General features: G+C 40.3%; 1 protein-coding gene across 1 annotated transcript; it reads right to left on the bottom strand.

Moving 5' to 3' along the window:
- Positions 1–275: 275 nt before the first annotated feature.
- On the bottom strand, positions 276–6,062 carry hdac3 (histone deacetylase 3). The gene is made up of 15 exons (XM_079167926.1): positions 5,918–6,062; positions 4,843–4,925; positions 4,557–4,699; positions 4,306–4,387; positions 3,926–3,982; positions 3,766–3,821; positions 3,542–3,675; positions 3,056–3,136; positions 2,880–2,953; positions 2,675–2,739; positions 2,397–2,486; positions 2,240–2,298; positions 1,894–1,973; positions 1,630–1,787; positions 276–1,531 (listed from the first exon to the last, which is right to left on the bottom strand). Exons 1-15 carry the CDS (start codon positions 5,970–5,972, stop codon positions 1,462–1,464), a joined length of 1,287 nt encoding a protein of 428 aa, XP_079024052.1. The 5' UTR covers positions 5,973–6,062; the 3' UTR covers positions 276–1,461.
- Between the last annotated feature and the right edge of the window lie 18,224 nt (positions 6,063–24,286).

Raw genomic sequence — 24,286 nt, 5'->3', positions numbered from 1 at the left:
CAATTTTACATCACACTTACATTATACTTGTTTATAGTACTGTTATGTTTGTTTGTGCACTATATTTTCTATTTTATTGTAAATGTTTATGTTTCTATTTTTTGCACTGTGTTGATTGTTTGTCATGTTCCTTGTATGTGCAACATACCGAGGCAAATAAACGGTTTAAAATAACTTCCGTTCTCATTGCCACCATGTCGCCCTCTGGTGGCGAAGTTCAAGACCTGCTGATAGAGATCTGCCTTCACAATACTTTCATATTACATACATTGATTCAATTCGTTTTTTTATTAAAAAGTAGACAACGATATAAAAAAAAAAGACATAAAAACCTGTTCCTGACTAAAAGAGGACGGGATGTGGCCGATGGTAGAAGAGATTGGAGCCCTGCAATGAGCCCAGTGAAGGACCAGCACTCTGACGTCTGAACCAAACTACCTGCTTCAGTAGAAAATGTTGCGCCACGTTCGTCCTCTTCTACATCACAAACACACTGACAGTTCATACATTTATACGTGTATATACAGTACAGAGAATACGGGAGGAAAGGAATGAAAAGACAGGAAACTACTTCCTGTTTTGTTCAGCTCAAGTCCAGTTGCCTCGTTTCACAGATGTTCACTTGTAGAAAATGTCAAAATGAAATTTAAAAAAAAATGAAGTTGATATGAAAGTGCCCAGCTCTACACACAGGCTCCACTTGTCAGAGCTGTAAGGCACATGAATGACTCCGCAGGGACTGTAAAATATAAGGAACGACTGATGGGTTCATCTGTACCTTTGAGATTCTGCTTAAAACAATTCAAAGCTTCGTTTTCTCTTAAATCTCAGAGGGTTGCAAATTGAAGACGCCCAAATCAAGTTCAATTCAGTTGATAAAAGAAGACTTGTTAAAATGACATTTTTCTCTTTCAAAATTCAAATACATCGCATTACTAACAACGGGAAAAAATAAAAAAAATAATATGCTATTACCAACATTTAGGTATGCACATCTTCATGAACACATATAGAAAATGGGTTTTTTTTTGCGTCCTGATACTAATTCACCATGTTTGTAAATTCATAACGATAAGGACCATCACATCTGGTAACCCTTTACATGACACTGTGTCTATGTTTCGGCCTCCAGCATTATTTAAGTGTGTGGAATTTGGGCTCCCCCCCCGTCTGTTACAATATTTGAAAAACCCGCATAGAAATGGGAATACTGCTGTGCTCACTGACGTTATGTACAAGCTGCAAACATCACGGTGCTGCTCCGATGGGTCAGCGTGGAGGGAGAGCGGCTGATTTCAGAAAGAGAACCTAACGAGTGAAAAGAGAGGAGCTCTGGGAGTCTTTTCAGTCCCTCCAGAAATGTTTCTGTTCACTCTGCAGCGCCGAACGTGACGCTCGGAGACAACGAAGCGGAACGCTGCGAGGAAAAAGAAGAAGCTCCGCCCCTTTCGTCCTCGAGCGTCAAATTTCCACGTCGCTCTCTTTGTCGTTGTCGTGGTCGCCATCGTAGAACTCGTTGGCTGCCTCCGGCCTGAATGAAACAAGTTAGGAAACGTTAGTGCGGTCACATTGATTTTTCAATCCGACATGCGCTAGCGCTCGTCTCAGCCCCGTCGAAGGAGCACCGACCTGGTGTAGTTCTCCTCGCCCCCCCTCTCGTCGGGGTCGGGCTCGTCGGTGCGCTCGTAGCTCAGGATGTCGGAGGGAACGTCGTGGATCTGGACGCTGGGCGCGTGGTTCAGCATCTTCAGGTTCTCGAACACCGTCTGACGGATCTGCTCCAAGTACTGCGGCACAACATTTACATTTATTATCTTCATGGAACTCGTCAAAAGCGCCTCGGAGACGCATCTTGAAAAACGACTGCGCTTTTAGTGCGGCACTACGTCTCACCGGTCTGGAGTTCTGGTTTTCTATCCGGGTGCTGACATCGGGATGCAGCGTGAAGTCTGGAGCAAAGTACTCAAAGTACTCTGAAGTGGACAGAAACAAGAAGAGGAGGAGGAGGAGGAGGAGGAGGGACAGAAAATGAGTTCCATAGAATTCTCACTAAAAAAAAGCATCTTCTCAGATATCTAAAAAAAATAAATGTCAAGGTTGAAAACGCTCAACGATGATCTCTACTCCACGAAAACACAACAGGACTCTGATGCTGGAGCCAAAGACACTGAAGTGCATTGTAGGTGAATAATCCCGATAACTGAACGCTTACAGTTCAGCGTGTTAAAGCACAACTCACCGCTATAAGGCAGCTCGTCGCTGATGGATTCATCCAGTAACAGAGACGTCTCAAAGGTCCTACGGGCACAACAGAACAAGACCCTTTAAAACAACGAAGCCCGTCTCGTGACTAACCTCGGAACAGAAACCCTCCACGTTTAGTGCTGAACACTTACCAGCAGCGAGCCACGTTCCTCACGGTGTAGCCTCCTCCTCCCAGGACCAACAGAGGAATCTTAAAGCTCTTTACAAACTCCACACAGTCGCTGAGCGGACGGAGAGCAAAGCACACACGTTAACACACACACACGAGCCCGTCGTTATCGCTACGTTACACTCTAAACGTGACCTGAATGGAATGTGATGGCGCCGTGTATACACTGTAAATAATGGTGTGGAAATGAGTCAGTGTTTACAAAGACAACACGGCGTATTTAACACGAGTCAGTCTCACCCGTGTCCTCGTATGCTGAGGTTGAAGCAGCCCAGCCGGTCGCAGCCCAGAGAATCTGCTCCACACTGGAAGGAGAAGAACACACAGGGTTCATACGGTTACATGCAGCCTTAACATCTGATAACAGGACAGGTTTACTTCAGAGGTCACTTTCTAAAATGATCCGCAACGCTCCGAGACGAGAGGACAACAGCTCCGCACTGACCTGTAGAACGATGCAGGTCGGCTGGTAGAAATCCACCACCTGCTTGATGACCGGCTGGAACAGCTGCCGGTAGCCTGAAACACACACACACACATACAGATGTTGATGAATCTCCAGAGCTACTGTGTGTTATTTTAGACAATAGGTGTTACGTTTCAATAATGAAGTGAACTCACTCTGGTCGTCGATGCCGTCTCTGAGAGGAACGTTGAGGCAGTAGTACCGACCGCTCTCTGCTCCCACCTCATACATGTCACCTGCAGCCAACACACACACACACACACAGTATTAATACACACATACACAGAGACAACACAGTAACAATGTAAATGGGAGAATTTTTGACGTACTGTGCCTTTTTATGATAGACTTTACTATATGACTCATCTATGGAGTATTACATGTAACACCAGGATTCCTGCATATTGAAGCTGCTCAGATTACATCTTATTAAATAAGCAAAACGTGCACATTAAATATTTCCCTACTGCATAGTTATCCATTCATTTTCTTAGCGGTACATGTTCTACATTAAAAACCAATAAACGCGTTATTTGTCTTTGCAGTGATGCTGATGAGCGCACAAAGGTCCAGGCTGTGCTCTACACACAGAAAACATTTCATCGTCAGACGGTGTATCGAGTGTTTAATGTGGCTCGTACCTGTTCCCGGGAAAAAGTAGTTCCCGTATTTGTGGAAGGACACAGTCATGACGCGGTCGGTCAGGTAAAAGGCCTCCTGTACGCCGTCGCCGTGGTGAATGTCGATGTCGATGTACAGAACCCTAGGGTGGTATCTGGAACGAACACACACACACAGTTGTAAAGAGAGAAACACACACAGCAAACACTTGATGAAAGTTCTTCAGAGGAGTGTCTGCTCTTACTTGAGTAGCTCCAGAATACTGATGACGATGTCATTGACGTAACAGAACCCAGACGCCTGCAAAACACAGAAAAGTCATTTTCGTCCTTTAAGCCGTCGCAGCTGATCGTGAGGAGCTCAGCAGGAAGGAATGAAAACTATAGACAGCACTTTCTTCTGACCTCAAACTTCTTGGCGTGATGCAAACCTCCGGCCCAGTTGATGGCGATGTCACAGATCTGGAAAGACAAAAGTAGAAAGTCAAATTAAAAAGGTTCCAAAAGTCCCCGTCGACGCTGTGGCGCCGGCTACCAGCAGCGCTGCGGCCGTTTCAGTTCAACAAAGAGTGACGTCCAGAGATTAAGGCATCATCTGCTCCACACATGTTCATCTCCAATTCATCGCCAGCTCAGCAGCGGCGCAGGAAGTTACCATGGCAGCAGAAATAACACAGAAACTTCTAAATCCGTGGGCTGTGATGCTTGTGACAGGGGAGCTAGTTAAACGGCACGGACCGCTGGTTTGCGCCGACTTCGGCCGTGCGTTTGCGTGCGTGTCTCACCTTGTGGTTGAGCTGTGTGGCTCCCTGTAAGGAGGCTCCTGTGTATCTGGAGCAAAACTCAAAGAGACCTGGAAACACGGGGCTGAAAACACAAAATATTTCAGTTACGGGTTTAGTCCGTCCTCTAATAACAGTTATATAGATGACCTGGTATTTGATGACTGTGAATCGATGGGGATTTGCTATGACAATAAATTGCCTTGAGAACTTTCTAAAACAAAGCGTTTCTTTGAAAGAAGAGTAAAACTCACCAGTCGTCTCCCACGTTGAACGTGTTGAGGCTCTTGGTGAAGCCCTGCATGTTGTTGGGGCTGACCTTCTGCAGGAAGTCGATGTAGTCTTCAGAGTGGAACCGGCACATGTCGTGCTGAGACGCTTTGTATGGCTTGAACACCTAATGAAAACAGACACAGTGCAGTATGACATTCTGTGTTAGTATACACTCCTGATTTTGATGTTTTAGCAGATGTTATTTCAGCGACAGAAGCACCCGCAGGGTCTCAGTCTGTGACAGTGCGATCGCTCCGTGCTGCTCACCATCATCTTCTTGTAGAGTCCATAGTGCAACACCAGACTGTGAGTCAGAGACAGACGGTGAGGCTTCATGGGGTGACCAGCACCTGGCAGAGACGGACAGATTCTACATTATAGCACAGATATCTGAACCGAATACTGAAGGACTGAGTTTAAGGTCGGTTTTACAGAATCTCTCCCATTGAGTGATTAAAAAATAAATTACAAGTATACAATATATAATCTCTTGTAGACTACAGAAACAGAAAGATGGATGTTGCTCTAGTGATGAAAGTCTATAAGAGCGACTACCATGACGGCCAATATTGAAATAAGTCATCTGGATTTCATAACACAGCACACAGGGACAAATGCATTAATAGTCAAATCACTGCTGAAAGGACTTTTGTTATTACACTAACAACGAATACTAAAATACACAGAATTACTACATTTCAAACTATTTTATGGAAAGTGTGCAGCTATACAAGTGAAGACTCTTTAAATAAAATCAATATGAAGTGAATAATAACCTCACAACATAGATCATGTGTCCATGCTCTTTCCACATATTGTAAACATTATTCTGACGTTTTGTATATTTCTATCCTGAGAGCATTTAAGTTTCAACACGGCTACGGTGCACGAGGTTACTGTCGTAAATAATAAAAGGTCCGATATTATCTCACTTCAACTGTACATACGATGGTTCTGTTTTTACAAGCAAATCTGCAATTACGGTAAACTACCCATTTGAAAGCGTGAACGTTAGTGTAGGAACTACCGAGACGTCTCAGGCAGACATCTGCATCGACAGAGTGATGATGGAAGATTTAAATAACTGACAACTTGTAACCTGACGTTAGCTAGCTTAGCAAACCAGACGTTATGGCATTTGCACAATACGTGGTCCACGTTATGAAACTGTGCTGTAGTGAACACCTGCACAACAGACTGGAGGTCTGTACAGAGAGTGTGAAATGCTCCAAAAAAAAAAAATGTAACCTTAAGACGCGTCCCTGAAGTTATTAGCATGTAGCTAGCTTGCTCCAGCACCATCCCCCTTTATAGGCCTGTACACTACGATAACCAAACTCACCATAATGAAAGTTGCCCACGTCTGGGTCGTAAAAATAAGAGGTTCTATTGTTCATTGTGAAAGAAGTATCTTCTGACTTGTTTCCGCAAAACTACGAGGGTTTCTTGCAACTATAAATCACACATTTTCTTTCAATTAGCAGAACGCCGCCATTGTAAACACCGACTCGTTTACGTCATCAGACAGGGACCGTAATGACGGCGAGGGGAGGAGGCGGAAAGGAGGAGGCGGCTGAAAACTAAAAGCTGTACTTCGTGTACCGAGACTACCGTGTTGTTAATTATGTTGTTATTTTATAGGCATTATTTTTTAACGCCTTCTGTTTAAATTGTTTACAAGAGCACTTAAACCTCCTCATATATTTAGCCTCTTAGTGCTGCTCTCAAAGTGCACCAGATTGATGCTTTTAACTTGAAAATGTACATCATTTTCTTATGGGGGTCCGGGGTCCACCCTGGACACTGTATAGTTTATTAAAAACAACATGAAAATCCTTGATATACAATATATGTTAAAAAAAAAGCGATAGCAGGAGTTGTGAAATCAAGGTGTGGCACAGATAATGTATGTTGTGCACTTAATATCATAAATGATAACACTCATAAGTACCCAGCTACCTTACCTGACTACCTTCTTCGGGAGAATCAACGCTATAAGAACACACATCCTTCCCTGATTGAATTATTTATTTAAAAAAACCTCCCGTGTGACGCAAATAAATGTGACTTTTGCCCAACAGTGTCAAAAGTATTGCCTGTTTGCAACAGTCTACTTCTGGGAAGAAATTACTACTCTTTTTCCTCCTGTTCCATCTATCAGAAAACCTATGTAAAATCATATATACTGTATATGGAAATATTATCAGCAGCGCTGACCTGGTGTCACTTGAAGTATCACTTGGTCGCCGTTTGCACCGTACACTGATTTTACAAGATTTTGGTTTACACAACACAAGTTACACTCCAAATCAAATGTTCTGTGTAATTTATTTCTGCCTCCATACTTGATAAAACGGATTCATCATTTTTTGTCTGTAGCTGTTGACATAACCACACATGTAAGATGATATTGTAGTAAACTATAACTTGTCCTCCTGTAATAGCCTTGATATTATTACATGACAGGATAATGTAACAGTGAATCCGCCATATTTTACAGGTGATCCGAGGGACCTGATGCTCAGCCCTGAGGCTCATCAGACTCTTAGTATGATGAACCGTCAAGAGTAGAAGCAGCATCAGGGAAACCACATGACCAGCTGACACGAAGAGCAATGTGCTGGAGTACAGAGATTAAACGATTCAAATCATTACAAGGAACCTATAATGTGCTTCTGAATCTTCTCAACTATTTAAGAACTTTATTTATATACTATTCCTTTGTTTATTTGCCTAACCACATATCAGATGTGTTTTGTTTCTAATCAGTTTTGCTGCTGGCTGTTTGAAAGAGTAACTGAGATGTGTAAGACCACGGAATTTGATGGGACAGATGTGTCCCATCAAACATTATATATTTTGAGATCTTTGACTCCTGGTTAGACAGAGTCCATAGACAGGCAAATACAATGTTAGTGTCACGGTCTTTGGTTTTGTTTTTTGGTGTAACTGTACTACAACACATTAACATATTTATATATTTGTTTTTCATGTTCTAATATAAATCTTCATGTTCAATCAATCATGTCTTTATACTATTGTACTGTGTTCTTTGTTATGCACCAATCACCAAGTCAAATTCCTTGCATGGGCAAACATACTTGGCAATAAAAAAACATCGTATTCTAATGACCAAAGCTTTTAGCAGTCGACATGGTGAACAGTTTTTCCTGTGAGAAAACTCAAGCAGCAGAAATCACATGTTCAAACAGGGCCTGCATTGCTGTGTAATGTTTTGTAGTAGTAGAGAAACATTGTATTAAGGAATCAGCTGGGTTCCTCAGGAGAGTCCTCAGGATGACGTGACGATAAGGTAGGTGGAAGAACCCAGACGCAAACTCAGACAAGAGGAAATTCTTCACTTAAGAAGTCCAGAACTAAGTACAAAGAAACGGATCACTGTCAATGCAAAACAGAAGTTGTAGAAACCTAAAACAATTGAGGTTGAAATACTGTTGGTCTACAACAACCAATATAGCATATAGCTACAATGTTGTGGCAGCAGTCTGCTGCCAGCCCTCTTCTTCTTTTACGTTTTATGGCGGATGGCATCCAGTGAAAGGTGCATTCCAGCCACCTACTGTAGTGGAGTGTGGACCAGAGTACCCTATCCCCTTACAAAACAAAAAACAAACAAAACAAAATCAAAATCAAAACAAAATCAAAACAAAACAGGGAGATCCATCATTTCAGTGATTTAAATTCTATTGCTCAATCCTGTTTCTTTCACATATTGTAGTAAATGTCCTGTTCCCAAGTTGAATGCATCTGTTAGGTTTAGTTCCTCAGCTCCCAGCTTCCTCTTCAACCTGTCTCGCTCGAGTGTGTATTTCTGACAATGACAAATGATATGCTCTACAGATTCTGGTAATTGACAGTGCTCACATAGCCCTGTTGGGTGTTTATTTATTAGATGCATTGTTTTGTTCAGCCTTGTGTGCCCAATCCTCAGTCTGGTTAATATGTTTTCTTCTATGGTGCTTCTTCTAGATGGCCTCCCTTGGCCAACTTCACTCTGAACAGCATAAAGATGTCTTCCTGTTTTTCCTACATCCCAACTCTGCTGCCATTCCTTAATAATGTTTCTTTTGATAATTGATTTAACTTCTGCTTTGCTGAGTAAAATGTCTTGTGCTGCCTTTCTAAAGCTTGTTTTGCTAATTTATCTGCTCTTTCATTTCCTTTTACCCCTCTATGTGCTGGTACCCACATAAATGATACTAAAATACCCATATTCTTAAGTCGGAACAGTGTTTTGTATATTTCATTAATTAAATCCTGCCTGCTATGTGATGTGAATGATTGTAATGAGGATAATGCTGAACTGGAATCTGAACAGACAATGACCTTTTCGACCCGAACCTCCTCTATCCACTGCAGTGCTGTTAAAATGGCAAACGTCTCAACTGTATAAACAGACAGATGACCTGATGTTCTCCTTTTGACATCATATTGCAAGGTTGGTATGGTGATCGCAAACCCAGTTCTACCTGTCTTTTGATCCATCTGTGAATGCTGGAATAAATGATTGATATATTGTCTGTCTATCCTCCACCATTCCTGCCATGTTATCAATGTCTTTAAATGCTTGGGTTTTGTCCAAAAAATAATTATCAACTGACACTGAGGGAAATAGCCACGGTGGCTGCCAGCCGTCAACGTCGATAAACTCCTGATGAGGATCCTCCACAGGTGTGCTCTCTGCAGGAGCTCCCTGATTACATTGCACACAGGTGTGCCACTCCTCGAATGGAAAGCAGCCAAATGACAAAAGAAACGAGATGTACTTTGAAATTTCAGAACTTCACACAAGACAATAGAACACAAGGCATAATGGAAAAAAGTCAGTGGGAACCTGAAGAGAATTTGGTTCCAGGGAAGGAGACTGACAAGACTGGATGACTTTGTTCATATTTACCAAAAGATGCATGATGCACTTCTCCTTGAATATGCAGACGTGCAAAGAACAAGAAAAAAAATAAAGATATCCTTTATTTAAATTGAATTTAAACACAAAAATCACTTTACTCTAAAATCATTTCATAAACATTGTACTACAGTACAGATGTTATGCTCTAAAATAGTCTTCTCTTTTCAAGTCCTTTCGAGTGGAAACTGCGCTTCTGACTTCTGTTCTATTTCTCAAAGGAGTCTTTGTCTCACCACTGGTGACGGGTCTACCTTTTAAACAACTGAAAATGCAAGGTATTTATTGAAAGGCCCTATGAGATAAGAGATATTTTCAAGGATCAACACAAAACAATTCTTAAGTTAATTGTTTTAACTAAAGGAACAGTTACTTACTTCTGTATCAGCCAAGCAGTAATATCATATTATTATTATTATCATCTAATTTTATGAAAAATTCAGTCTCATAAGAAAGCACTATGTCCTGGAAACAAACTATTTTTATTTGTAAAAACAAAAGTATCCCATCACACTGTTCTAAAATTGAGATCCTTTGGCTTATGCATTTAAAAGCTTTTTGAAAATGAATACTGATTCATGAAAGTTTATTTTTTTTGGGACTGAATGCAGCACAGAGCATTTATTCATCAAGATGTATATGTTATACAATCACTGTGATAATTGACTTTGTTCTAAATCAAGACTAACATTTCATTTATTACACTAGGATGATGAAGAAGCAATCACCGCAACAAAAATTATGTCAAAACGGTTGACCAAAGAAGTGTCAATTTCTGTTTGGAAAGGTGATTTAAGTGCTTTCAAGGTGGATGCTGTTGTCAGTGCTGCAAATGAAAGTCTTGCGCACCACGGTGGACTTGCGCAAGCATTATCGCAAGTTGGTGGACCACAAATACAGGCAGAGAGCGACACATACATCGCAAACAATGGGCAGCTAAAAACTGGAGAAGCTGCTGTCACGGTGCTGGAAAATTACCATGCAAACTGGTAATTCATGCAGTCGGCACATGTCTAAGGAGGAATCCCACAAAGCACTTAGTTGAAATGGCAAAACCCATCCTGAGAAAGACACTTTTTAATGTACTTGAAAAGGCAGAAGAGCACAATATACATTCTGTTGCCATACCGGCAATCAGTACGGGCCTCTTGAACTTCCCACTGCCAATATGTGCCGACATAGTAGTCGCAACGGTCAAACAGTATGTCAACCAGAAAAAAAAACATCAAGTCATCTGGTAAATAATGCTGCCATTACAGTGATGGAAATGGAAAGGGCCTGTAAGGAGATACTGGCTGATCCAGAGAAAAGGAAGTAAAAGAAAAAAGATGCGCTTCCAAAAGCCAAGGATTACCTTCAGGTAAGACTTACAAGTAACGTTTTTATCCTAAAAAAAGGTTAATGCAGAAATATATAAATTAACGTGTGTATTTATATGATACACGCACACACAAACACAAACAATTAAACACAAAGATGAATGCAGACTCTAACACAATGTGGATAAACTTCTTGAAGATATTACACCAGCATTATCAAAGTAGTGTGTCAATTTCCATAGAAAGATATATGTTTGAACATGTTGGCAGTGTGAAAGTATGTCAGAAAAGGAACATTAATGTTGCAATTTCTACAAATTAAAACACACAGGACATGATCACACCTGGAGGTCCCTTCACATCATACATGACAGAGCGTCAAGAGGACACACAGAGAAGTAGCACTAAAAACACCAGGGATGCTCTCTCACAGGTGATGTTATGCACAACTAGCATTATCAATACAGTGAATGCAACAATGTATTGTTCATGAAATACTTGGTACCAGAGAAGTCGTGGACTTGAATACTTAAACATGAATGAAATGCACATAGTAAGGTCAGAAGGACTGATAGAAAGATAATAACAAAGTCTAACTTTTCCTCTGTCAAAGCCCAAATCTAATGTATTGTATTTTTTACCCTCAGCTCACTGCATTGTGGAAAAAACAGGACACCAAAGTGGTTGTGTCTGTGATCCCCTCTCAAATCCGAGGGAACAATTTTGTGACCCACCACAGTGAGCTCCGATCACTGAGACCACACCAGTGGCTCACAGGAGAGGTCTATGTCTATCGCCGTCGGTCATTGAGTGCCTCCTTCATCATACAACATATGTACAGAATTTGGAGAGAACGATCTATATCATGAATCACTTTACGGCTGGTGTGATCCTGTTTGGTGACAGAGAAATGTTGAGGAGGCAGTTTGTCAAAGGTAACTTTTATCTATGTTGGGAGAGGTAAAATAGTGAACAGTCGAAGAATTGTTTACATGTTCGCTGATAAAACATGTTTGTGTACAGTATGCAAAAAACTAAAATCAAGTATGGAAATATTGATAAATGTTCATCAACTACAGGGATTTTAATGAATCCTTTATTTCAGATTATTAATTGAATTTTTGATGTGTTACAGGTCAACTTTGACAACTACTAAGGCATTGTATCGTGTGTCAACATCAGTAATACACACTGGAAGCTTCTGGTTAGTAGTGACAACCATTATAATCATCCAAATTGAATTGGATTTTGGTCATGATGTGATAATTATTTTTGTAATAACATTAATTCTAATAATCCTGTGGTTACATCGATGCAGCAATGAGCAGTGTGTACTTGATAGATCCGATACGGAACTCGAAAGATCTGGCGGAGTCTGACCGTGCTGCAAAAAGATTCTGGTATTCTGACAATAACAATGTCTCATTTGATTAAATAATAAAAAATATTTTAAATTTAAATAAAATTTGCTTTTGGAGTGAAATCCTGTTTGAAGGAAAGTCTGTCCATCTCAAACTAAGTTGTTAAATTTTTCCTTTTTTAGATTCAGTGTGACAGCTGTAACAGGTGGTTCCGTGCTGATTGCCTGCAGATGGAAAAATCCCTGCTTTTAAAAATAAAGAACAATGACTGGAAATGCTGTTTGTGCAATTAAATCCACATACAGTATTTGTTATGTTTTTGTCTCTTTTTATATGCCCCCTGGCTATATCTGTCTGTGTGAAGAGGGTGGTGAATTATGTTTTGCTTTTTTTTTTTTTTTTGGAAACTTGACAATCAAATAATGTGCATGTGTTCCAACTGAAGGCGTAAAAGGGCGAAGAAAGCCGGCTCATCCCAAGCACCACAGTCAAAGAGTGAGAGCTTAACGTCTCGCACTCCTGCTCCACCAGCAACTCCTGGCCCATCTAACCGTCATCTCCACCCTGCAGTCACTCGTTGGCTCCAATCACACCATCGATGCTTGCCTTCAATCCCTCAATCCCTGGAAAACGCGGCAACTCCGTCTACATCATTAGTCAACATCACCACGCAGGACTCCATGCGGCGACCAGCAGTCAGGCTAAATCAGGCCTCCACGTCCTCACAAATCGAAGCCGGCCAACATTCTCTGGCATCTGCAGTCCCTGCTCCTCCACTGGGTATGACATACATCCCACAAACGGCAAATATATCTACGCGTCTTAGGTCAAAAATCCTGCAAGGTAAAGACATCAATCTGGTCAGCATCATTTTGCCATCCCCCGAGTGTGATAAAAGTATAGCCTTCGGTAGTAACATCCCTGCAGTATTTAAGTCTGCAGATCCACGGTTGATCAGAGATTGATCGATCGGACAGTTTCTGGTAGCTCTCGGCGTATACCATGACGTAATATGTGCAGTCTACCCAGACAGAAGACAGGAGTTAGATTGAAGAATGGGGGAAAAAACATCTTCTACCAGTACCATAAAGCTGTCTCCAGAAAAGCCACCCTATACATTACACAGTATAACTCACGTCTGAACTTTAACCACACAACACTGGATAAAGCACTGCCAACTTTTCACCAGTATGTTAACTGCCCCACACGGAACAATAAAACTCTGGACTTACTGTATGCTAATGCCAAGGATGCATACGGTAGGTTTGACCACAACCTGGTCCTGTTAACACCAACCTATGTTCCTCTGGTGCAGAGGCAGAGCATCACTTGGTCATGCCAGGTCATGATAAACACACTGGAATTTAAAACGGGAAAGCGAATCAGCCAGACATTATGGAACATCTGTCCAGAAGTCAGTCCAGTAACAGTGCCCTCATGTCACACCCTGATGCTTTTGTGGCACAATAAGTCATGTGTAGTTTAGTACAATAGCTTCTTGGGTGTAATGTAAGTTAAGACAGTTTATTATGTTTCCTATGTGTTTATGAGGAGGAAGTGTTCATTGTAGTTAAAATTTGGGGTACAGCGTTATTCATCACCAGCTACATTTTTAGGCAGTAGATCCAGTGGATCGCCAGTAGTTTGTCAGTGTTGCGACATAAGTAGAGTCTGTGACGTGGAGCCACAGGGAAGTCTCGCGTGAATACGCGAGAGGATGAGAATCTCTGTGTACATGATGGAAGCAGAAAACGCTGTGGAGCAACTGTATACCTAAACGCATATTTTTGTATTTTGCAGGTAAACTGGTGATGTTATTTCGATACCCCGGCTAGTACAATGTTATACTGTACGTTGGTGGCACTGTGTTAGGTCTTATAAATGTTTATCTTTAACAGTATTAACTGTGTAAGTTTAGCTAGCCAGCAGCTAATGCAAGATTCCCGACCGCCATAGTAGTAGTAGGAGCGCGGGGCGGCAGCCGTCATAATGAGCCCTCGTGTGAGGGAGCCCCTGTTGCTCATATCATCATTTCATTACGACTGTTAGTATTAAATATGGTGTTATGCTGAGCAACATTTAGGTGTATGGAAATGTAAAAGAGTTTTGTTGGAGGTGTAACTGTTAATGTTGTGCATTTGTGATATTTTGAAACTGTAAATGGTAAATCTCTGTGTACATGATGGAAGCAGAAAACGCTGCCCTTTTAAATCCATGCTTAAGTTCCTCCGGTCAAGACCTACTACTTGCTCCATTTCTCCTTTACTTATTACCCAGGTAATGTTCCTTTATATAAAACATGGTATAACTATCATTTCGAGTTCATCCTCACTAGAATCAACTTATCACCTCAGCAATACTCAGGGCATTCTTTTAGAATAGGGGCTGCTACTTCAGCTGCAAACCAAGGCATCTCAGCTGCAACCCTGCAAGAAATGGGATGTTGTTCATCCTCTGCCTTCTCATCTTATATCCGCCCCGACCTCAAAATCATACTCAAAATCAAAGATCATTAAAGCCTTAAAATAGTGGTGGAGTCATTTTCACGGTTGTTCTTGCATTATTGGTATGTCACTTTATTTGTCTTATGGGATAGCATTATCTCATTCATGGAAAATTATCCTTATAGTATCACTAAAAATATTTCTTGCATTTCTATTGTTCAAATGGAGATTCTCTCATCACTGTATAATGCTGTTGACCTCCAGGCTCCTATTTACCTTACTCTATTCTCTGGTCTAACAGAACTTTTCTCAATCTCCCAGTACGTGACCGTTTTCGCATTTCCTAGGTGAACGGGACCTGGCTTAACGTAACGTTTTCTCATTTCCTGGTCTAATGTGACCGTTTTCGTATTTCCTAGGTCAGGGGTCGGCAACCATTACTATCCAAAGAGCCATTTTGCCCTATTTTCCACCAAATAAAATTTGTCTGGAGCCGCAAAAGCTATTTGATGTCAAATTTCTCGCCACATATCAAGCACACAGGTAAGCCAGCATCGTTGGCAGTGAAAGCAAATTAATACGTCCACGCAGAATTCAACTCTCTATTTTCCTCCGTGACTTTTCTTCTTTTGGATTTATCCATTGATAGTGGACCGAGGGCGGAGGTCTGCAAATCATGATGAGACAACTACAAAGAAAGGCGCTGCACAATGTAAGAAGTAAGTGGCGGAGCACGTACTGCGGCCGCTTTTGAATATGATACTATTTTGCTCGACAGGGTTCGAATCCAGGTTGATGCGATCTTTCCATAAATATATTTTCTTCAATGTAATTCTTCCTACGTGGCTGTGATATAGTGCTCACTTATATAATAGTAATCCCTGCTATATATATGCAGTGGTGTATAAAGTACCCAAAAGCCATACTTACGTAAAAGTAAAGATACCTTACTGGAAAACGACTCCAGTAAAAGTGAAAGTCACCTATTAAAATACTACTTGAATAGAAGTCTTAAAGTATCTGATATTTACTGTACTTAATTGTCAAAAGTAATTTTCTGATATTAAATGTACTTAAGTATTGAAAGTAAAAGTACAAGTAAATGCTGTTAATAAAAAAGCAAAGGGTCAGAATTTTGAGAATTAGGAAGTTTATTCTTTTAAGTGCTGTGGCCACCATGACCAAGGACAAGGAGTTGTGTTGAAAATAATTGGGTTGGCTGTGATCCATCCAGGAGCAACAATGTTGAACATCATATATTGTACATAAGTATACTTTTGCATCTACTATGAACTATGGGCCTGATTTGAACACAACAGGTTTTGCTCAAGCTGAATCTGTAATTGGTCGACTGCTACCATCATAACTCGATCTGATCATCCACAAAATGACTCAAATATCAAAACGTGATCAATACTAAAGTATTACAAATCGTAAAGCTGCGCTCTCGCGGATCCTGTCAATCCTATGGTGTGGTGGCTAGCTAACGTTAAGTTAGCTAACGTTAGCCAACTAGTGCTGCAGTGATTATAGCTATGATGACTCAAATCAACACCAACATCTCACAACTGTCAACACTTCCTCAGCTCACTAACTCGCTAGCGATCTGTCTGCTACACTAATTGTCTCATTTGATTTACAATAGCCAGCAAACGTTAGCCTAACATACACCATGTATAGCTACATTAGAAGATCAGACACCTGTCCCCCCCGCCAAAGATATACCCCAAAGGATTTTTCACATGGCTTGGTTAGGGCTACCTATGTCAGTGGTGACATCAACCACATGTAACCCCATGGATGCGGCCCTCTGTATTAATTCAATAATCATTGGCTTGTACTCTGCTCCATTGTGTTATGACTGCGAGTCATAATGTGTGATTTTGTATGCTGTGTGCCTCCCTGCCTGAGGGTGGGGCTGTGTCGTGTGACAGTTTCTGTGTATCCTGTAGGTGGCCGGTGATTGGACGGGGGACTCATGAGGCGGGACATAAGAAGACACCTGTGGAGGCCGCCCGTCTCTCTCTCTCTTCTCTCCGACTCCCAACCGGACCGCGCTGCGTCGGATTCAGATCGGGGCGACCGCCCTAGTGCATTTAATAAACAGTCCCTGTAGTGGTAGGGGTGAGCCGCTCTTTTGTTTACTCTGTTTTCTCCTGTTTTGGGTAGGGAGTTAGGGAAGCTGCCTGTCTTTTCTTTTGTTCAGTTTGGGTAGGTTAGATAGTTGATTAATGAAGCTTGTTTTGTTTATTATTTTTGGGCCAGGCTCACCCTGACGTATATTGCCATCACTGGCGTCACTAATAAATATCATGGACTGAACATTGGGATAACTGGTCATTCTTGGGAGTGGGAGAGAGAGGGGAAGACCTAATACTGTGTCGCGTCCAGGCTCCCCTAGACCGGGCGTAACAATTGGTAGAATTGCCACTGTAATGATTTGCCACTACTTGTTTCCATCGTGTTGTGTTTCTGGGCATCCAGCGATACGGTACTTCTGACGAAGGTTTCCCATCTTAAAACTGAGCCTAAACTTCCAGCAGTAGCAGCCATGCGAAGACCCTGGCTTTTTCAAACGGAGGCTTTTCAACAAGGGCTTTGGCAACATCCTCAATTTGTTTTGATGTTGGATATGTATTGTATTGATACATAGCATTTCTTACTCTGTCAAGTATGTCTCTCGTCATTGCAGCATTCACAGTAAGTAGGGAACCATCTTTTTCGCAAGCCTCATTTCCTTTTCTGAGTTTAAGTTCAACATCATAAGGGAAAGTGGGTATGACAAAACGGTAGGGCCAGGGCTTGGAACGAATGGATGTTTGAGAATTTCCAGATGATGCTGAGGACCAACTGGCTGTGTCAGAACAACCAGCTTCTGATGAGGATACAGAGGGGGGTGCATTGGGTGGTGCCTTTAGTATTACCTGAAGCCTTGGTCTCTCTTTGGCTCGCTCAGACATGTCAGTCAAGTTGCAGAGCTCATTGTTGAACTCCGGATCCTGAAACTGGATAATAATATCATCCTCTAGATCAGGGGTGGGCAAACTTTTGGGCTCAGGGGCCACAATGAGTTTTAAAATTTGACAGACAGGCTGGGCCAGTAGCAGATGGATGGAGTGTTTGTGTGAACTAATATAAATTACAAGTAAAAGCCATTACCTAAAAAGTAAATAATACTTACATTTAATTTCAGTGGGAACAGTGTTGTTGGTCACCCTTTTTTGCCAGTGCATCAAAGTTTGGTGTCTGTTTGGTTGTGGCAATTCTCAGGACAGATCTGAGTTGTTCATCAGTTAACTGGGATCTGTGACGTGATTTGTTGATATTCATCACGCTGAACGTCTGCTCACACACATATAGGTAGAGCCAAACACCAGCTTCCTCTGTGCCATCGTCCTGATGTTTGTAAACTTGGCTTCGCTTAGTGAAGCATAAAACTCATCCAGTTTAAGGGATAAGTTAGTCCCTTCTAACCCTAGCCCTATTTTTAGACCTCTGCTCGATAATTGCATACCCATACTAAAAAGTGTATTTCTCTAACTACAAGGTCTATTTGAATAATTTAGATGTTATAATAAAGATAACACTTGTGAGATTTGTTCAGATATATAAATACCAGTGTATATGTTACTTGTTAAGAGTAAATAAAGATGGCACACAGCTCAAATTGAAAAGTTTCAGGTTCGCCTGAAAAAAAAAGCACTTTTATTGTTATTTCTTGAAATGAGGCCCTGGCTAGCCTAACTCTCCCAAAATGATAGCACATGTCATCAGTCTCTATGCAAAACATTTTTTGATTTATTAATTATTATTAATTACTTTCAATAATCCATTTAACCTTTAGAGCCCAACTTGGCTCTGGCGAGAAAAGTAGAGTGAAGAGAGTGTAGTACAGGGGTGGGCAAACGTTTTGGCTCAGGGGCCACATTGAGTTGTAAAATTTGACAGACTGGCCGGGCCAGTAGCAGATGGATTTGTGTGAACTAATTAAATTACAAGTAATAGCCATTACCTAAAAAGTAAAGAAAACTTACATTTAATTCAGTGGGAACAGTGTTGTTCACCCTTTTTTGCCAGTGCATCAAAGTTTGGTGTCAGTTTGGTTGTGGCTATTCTCAGGACAGATCTGAGTTGTTCATCAGTTAAGTGGGATCTGTGACGTGATTTGTTGATGTTCATCACACTGAACATCTGCTCACACACGTCCACACAGAGTTTCAGCATCGTTTTAGAAATGATCTCCCTCCAGATTAAAACAGATATCACGTCACTATTCACGTACACTGGGCATGCGACTGCGGTCAAGTGGTCCGTCATCTGCGGAACCTCGGTCACGTCAGCTGGCGTTTGAAATGTAATGCTCGTCTATTCGTGGTGTTACGGTACGGGTGCTTGGATAGCCCAAAAAGCCCAGAAATAGATCAATATTTCATCAATAATTTGTCTAATTTGATATAACAAGTCAAAAACAACGTCATTTTGTACATTAAGTGAAATATAACAATAAAATGATCTGAAATAATACTGCTGTATAATCTTGAATTGAAAAAGGGTTTGAAAACTATAATATTACCTAATAATAATCTTTGATCTGTAAAAAAAACATTTCCTTCATTGGTTAGCTAAAATTTTGTTCATGATGACCCCATATATCTCCATGTCAAATGTAATGTAATCTTACTGTATAGTTTTTGAGAGAAGTACATGTAAAGTTAGCTAAAATGACATTCAGATATTAATAATTTCCCTATATTTGACATTTTATTAAAATTAATCCTTTAGAGGTTATGTAAATATTTCACTGGATTCTGGTTTATGACAACCATTGCTATGCCAATGTATAATTTCAAGAGATATTACTGTACAGTTTGAGAAAAGTACATGTAAAGTTAGTTCAAATGACATTCTGATATTAATAATTTCCCTATATTTGACATTTTATTAAAATGAATCCTTAAGAGGTTATGTCAATATTTCACTGGATTCCTGTTTGACGACCCTTGCTATGCCCATGTATAATTTCATAAGATATCACTTTCTTTGAAAATGCTTTCTTACACAAGGAACATAAAATAGATGCTGATCCGACTGCATATGCAAACAGAAGCAACAAATTGTAAAACAAAAGAAAAACTTTCAACCTTTTATCTTAGTCTTGCCTAGTTATTTATTATATTACCTGGATACGCAAAGAACAAAAGAGGCATTCATTATACATTCATAAAGCATTAAAAAAAAAAATCACTATTATTTCATTTTTTTGTTGGGGATTGAAAATTAAAATTAAAAGAAGTCATTTCCGGACCCTTACAGACCCCTACACTTTACTTTACAAAAAGGGTCAGAGCAGACTATCTGCTGAGGATATCTTGAAAAAGGGTTTGAAAACAATTCTGTAAGACTTTTCCAAAAGGTCTAATAACGTAATAATGCAATTTTTATATACTGTCTATCGCCTTCGGTCATTGAGTGCCTCCTTCATCACACTGCCTATGTACAGAATTTGGAGAGAACGATCTATATCATGAATCACTTTACGGCTGGTGTGATCCTGTTTGGTGACAGAGAAATGTTGAGGAGGCAGTTTGTCAAAGGTAACTTTTATCTATGTTGGGAGAGGTAAAATAGTGAACAGTCGAAGAATTGTTTACATGTTCGCTGATAAAACATGTTTGTGTACAGTATGCAAAAAACTAAAATCAAGTATGGAAATATTGATAAATGTTCATCAACTACAGGGATTTTAATGAATCCTTTATTTTACTTTATTTCAGATTATTAATTGAATTTTTGATGTGTTACAGGTCAACTTTGACAACTACTAAGGCATTGTATCGTGTGTCAACATCAGCAATACACACTGGAAGCTTCTGGTTAGTAGTGACAACCATTATAATCATCCAAATTGAATTGGATTTTTATCATGATGTGATTATTATTTTTGTTATAACATTCATTTTAATAATTCTGTGGTTACAGTACATCAATGCAGCAATGAGTAGTGTCTACCTCATAGATCCGATGCAGAACTCAAAAGATCTGGTGAAGTCTGACCGTGCTGTAAAAAGATTCTGGTACTTTTACAATTTCAGCTATTCAGGAAAAACTACTTACATCGCATACCATTATAGCTAAATATAGTTGCCTGAACATAAGTCAGAGTGGGTATAGTTAAAGAAATGTAACCATGGAGACAATGATCAATAACAGTGTTACAGTAATTGGCAGCAGGTCCTAAACACAGGATATAGGTAATATGCATGTTTACAGACCAGGAATAGGGAGCATGCTGGAAGAATGTGTGGCAGAGGCAGCACTAAAACATCAGGGATATGCTGGAGGATTGTCTGTAAGAAGGCAGTTACATGTGAACATGAGATGTATATGAATTGGGAGCAGGTGGACAGGTGTGTGGGGAGATCAGGCGACAGGAAAAGCTGGTAAAGTCTGAGGTCATCTGTTGAAGATATTAGGTATAGACATATAGCTATTCCCTTTGCATCCGCATCCCCCCCACTTGCATATTTTCCTTGCATCTTCATTCCTCCAACTTAAGATGCAAGCAAGAGATGCAAGGAAAATATTATTTTAATCATAATAACCTTTCAGGGAATGTGCATGTGTAACAGAAATCACAGAAATCGTGGTGAATTAGGTTACATCTGTCCACTGGTGTTCCATAGACTTGTATAAATGCCAAGGAGCACTTACATTCTTGTGTGAAATTGGGGTGGCCCAACAACCTAACAAGTTTTTACAAAGACAGTCAAAGATGTTTTTTTTACCAAATATTGGGTATATATTTGATGTGTATGGACATATAGTATATTTATAACTTAAACAATTGTCACACAGTCAGTACTTCAAAATGAGGAGGACCCGCCACAGCAAGACGGACTGGGTAGACATAAAATTCTGAGGAAATGTCATGCATCACCCACATCAGCAGGATGGCAGTAGCTGTGGTGTAATTGTCCTCATGGTAGAGTAAGATTCATATTTAATGAAATACATTATTTGTGAAATGAATTCATTTAGTTTATAAGTAAGTCATTTTTAATTTGCTAACCCCTCTCTTTGGATGACTTTTTTGATTATTACAGTTTAAAAAAAATTCAACATGCAACATATTTATGTGTTTTTTAGATGGCAAAAGCAGTGATGAGGCCTTCCCTGGAACACCTAACATGGCCTTTGGGACAACAAAAAAAGTGATGGTGCAGGAACGTAGAAACATGGCACTTGAAATACCTACTAACGATCAAAAATGTTGCTTTATTTCTAAATTAGTTTTTAACATCGAAAACAACTGTGCCATGTGTTCTGCCACAACGCCACCCACTCCAGGACCTGCTATCACTGAATGGGTAAGGTGTTGTTGTAATTAATTGTATTTGTGCATTGTGCAGTTTTTCTTTTGGTATTTTGTAGATTTAATTGAGAATGGACAGTATAGGGCTGACAGGAAATGAGGGTAGAGAGAGAATGGGATTGTTGTGTAAGAAAGGTCGCCATTCAGAGTCATAACAGTGATGTTGCACCTCTTGTTTTAATCTTGGCTATGCAAACAAGATGGTGTACCTTCTTTTGAGATTCCAGGAATATCTGTGTAATTTCAAATGAACTAAATACATTGGACAAAGAGGCTTCATTGTCATCACAGTCTCAAAGAACATTTGAGACGTCATCATCTGCACCAAGCCACTCTGATTTGTCCATATACTCTGCCTTGCTCTTTTCCTTGCATTTGCACCATGGCAGCTGGCAAATTCAGATTAAATAGGATCTGTCCTATTATTGATTGTTAATCAATCAAAATAACATTTTACAAGCTTTGACCATGACAATAACAATGTCCCATTTGATTAAATAATATAAACTATTTTATATTTAAATAAATTGCTTTTGGGGTGAATTCCTGTTTGAAGTCTGTCTTTCTAAAACTAAGTTGTTTAAATTTTTGCTTATTCAGATTCAGTGCGACAGCTGCAATAGGTGGTTCCATGCCGACTGCTTCCAGATGCAAAAATCCCTGCTATTAAAAATAAAGAGCAGTGACTGGAGATGCCGTTTGTGCAAATAAAAGTTATGTTTTTTGTCTCTTTGTATATACCTGTATCTGTCTGTGTGGGGAGGGTGGTGAAATATGTTTCTTCTACAAGTATGGCGCTCCAAAGCGTATTCTGACAGACCGTGGCAAAGAATTTGTCAACAAAGTAAGTTGAATTCTCAGACAAATTATATAACTGTATTTTTTGTCACATCATCAATGGTAAAAGCACCATGGTAATGATAATTATTTTTCCTCTTTATGCATATTCTAGATAAACACAGGATTGTGTGAAAAGCTGGGCATTGCCAGAAGCCTCTATGCTCCCTACCACCCTCAAACGAATGGCTTGGTGGAAAAGCTAAATGGCACAATTCAAGGGTAAAAATAAGACTTTTCTACCAAATATATTTAAATAAAACCACTTGTGATATACCATACATGGAGAATGACGGATTTCTTTTTTTTTTCAATTTCAGAGCTTTGAAAAAAATGGTGCAGGACCATCCCAGTGACTGGGACAAATATGTCCCAGTCACTGTTTTTGGCCTACGAACTAAGAAACAACTAACAACAAAATACTCCCCATATTATTTAATGTATGGAAGGGAGGCCCGTTACCCATCTGAAATTCCAGATAAGTGGCAGGTATGATGGCCTTTTCCAGCACTATAAACTGCTTGGCAACTATATATGTATATCTATAATGTGAACTTGTCTTTATCTTTCTACACCAATGTTACAGATATCTGAGGAACGTATCACAGCACTGACCAAAAATGAGGACGTTTGCCTCCACACCACAGAAATCAAAGATGTGTATAAAAAAGTGGAGGTGAATATTGCAGAAGGACAGAAAAAGGTAAGAAAGAGAAAACTAGAAAAGGGGGATGATGACAGCTTTGTCGTGGGGGACAAAGTGTTGAGGAAAAATATTCGGGAGGAACAAAGAAAAGGGGGCAAGCTAGAGGTGGACTTATTGGGGCCATACACGATCACAAATATGGATGGTAAAAGTGCTGACCTGGGCCCTATTCCTCGTACGTGGCTCAACTAAGTCGATCAAATGTCCTATTATCCAGCTTAAATTAACGCGATGATTGACATCAGGCTATCTCGGTTCCTCAAAGGCTGATCCGCGCTCAAACAGTCTCGTTAATTCGAACCAGATGTCAGTAATCAGGATCCTTGCGCGTGCCCGTCCTACTTCAAAAGGGGGAAGCGTTGATCACCGAAACCATGATTTTCCAACAGTACGATGGCGAACCAACTAAAAGAAAGAGCGACTTTTTTCTCCGCTGATGAGCAGGAGATGATAATGAACAAGTACGAAGAATTCAAGACCATAATCATGGCAAAATCTAACACCGCCACCGCTGGCATATATATACTGTCATATAATTATGAGTGCTTTCAACCCCCATGTAGTTACAACCCAGCCATCAAGAGGACACGGGAGCAAGTAAAAACCAAGCACAAAAAGACAGACTGGTGAGTCAATCCAATATGTGCCATGGTAATGTAATGAACAGCTTGTCAGTGTCAAATCCTTCATATTGTAGCAAACAAAAAGAGCGCTGATGTGGTGAAGACAGGGGGAGGACCTAAGC

The sequence above is a fragment of the Pholis gunnellus genome, assembly GCF_910591455.1.
Source record: "Pholis gunnellus genome assembly, chromosome: 10".
NCBI classification, from domain to species: Eukaryota; Metazoa; Chordata; class Actinopteri; order Perciformes; family Pholidae; genus Pholis; species Pholis gunnellus.
The sequence above is the reverse complement of the archived record's forward strand: the minus strand, read 5'-3'. Positions and strand labels throughout refer to the sequence as shown.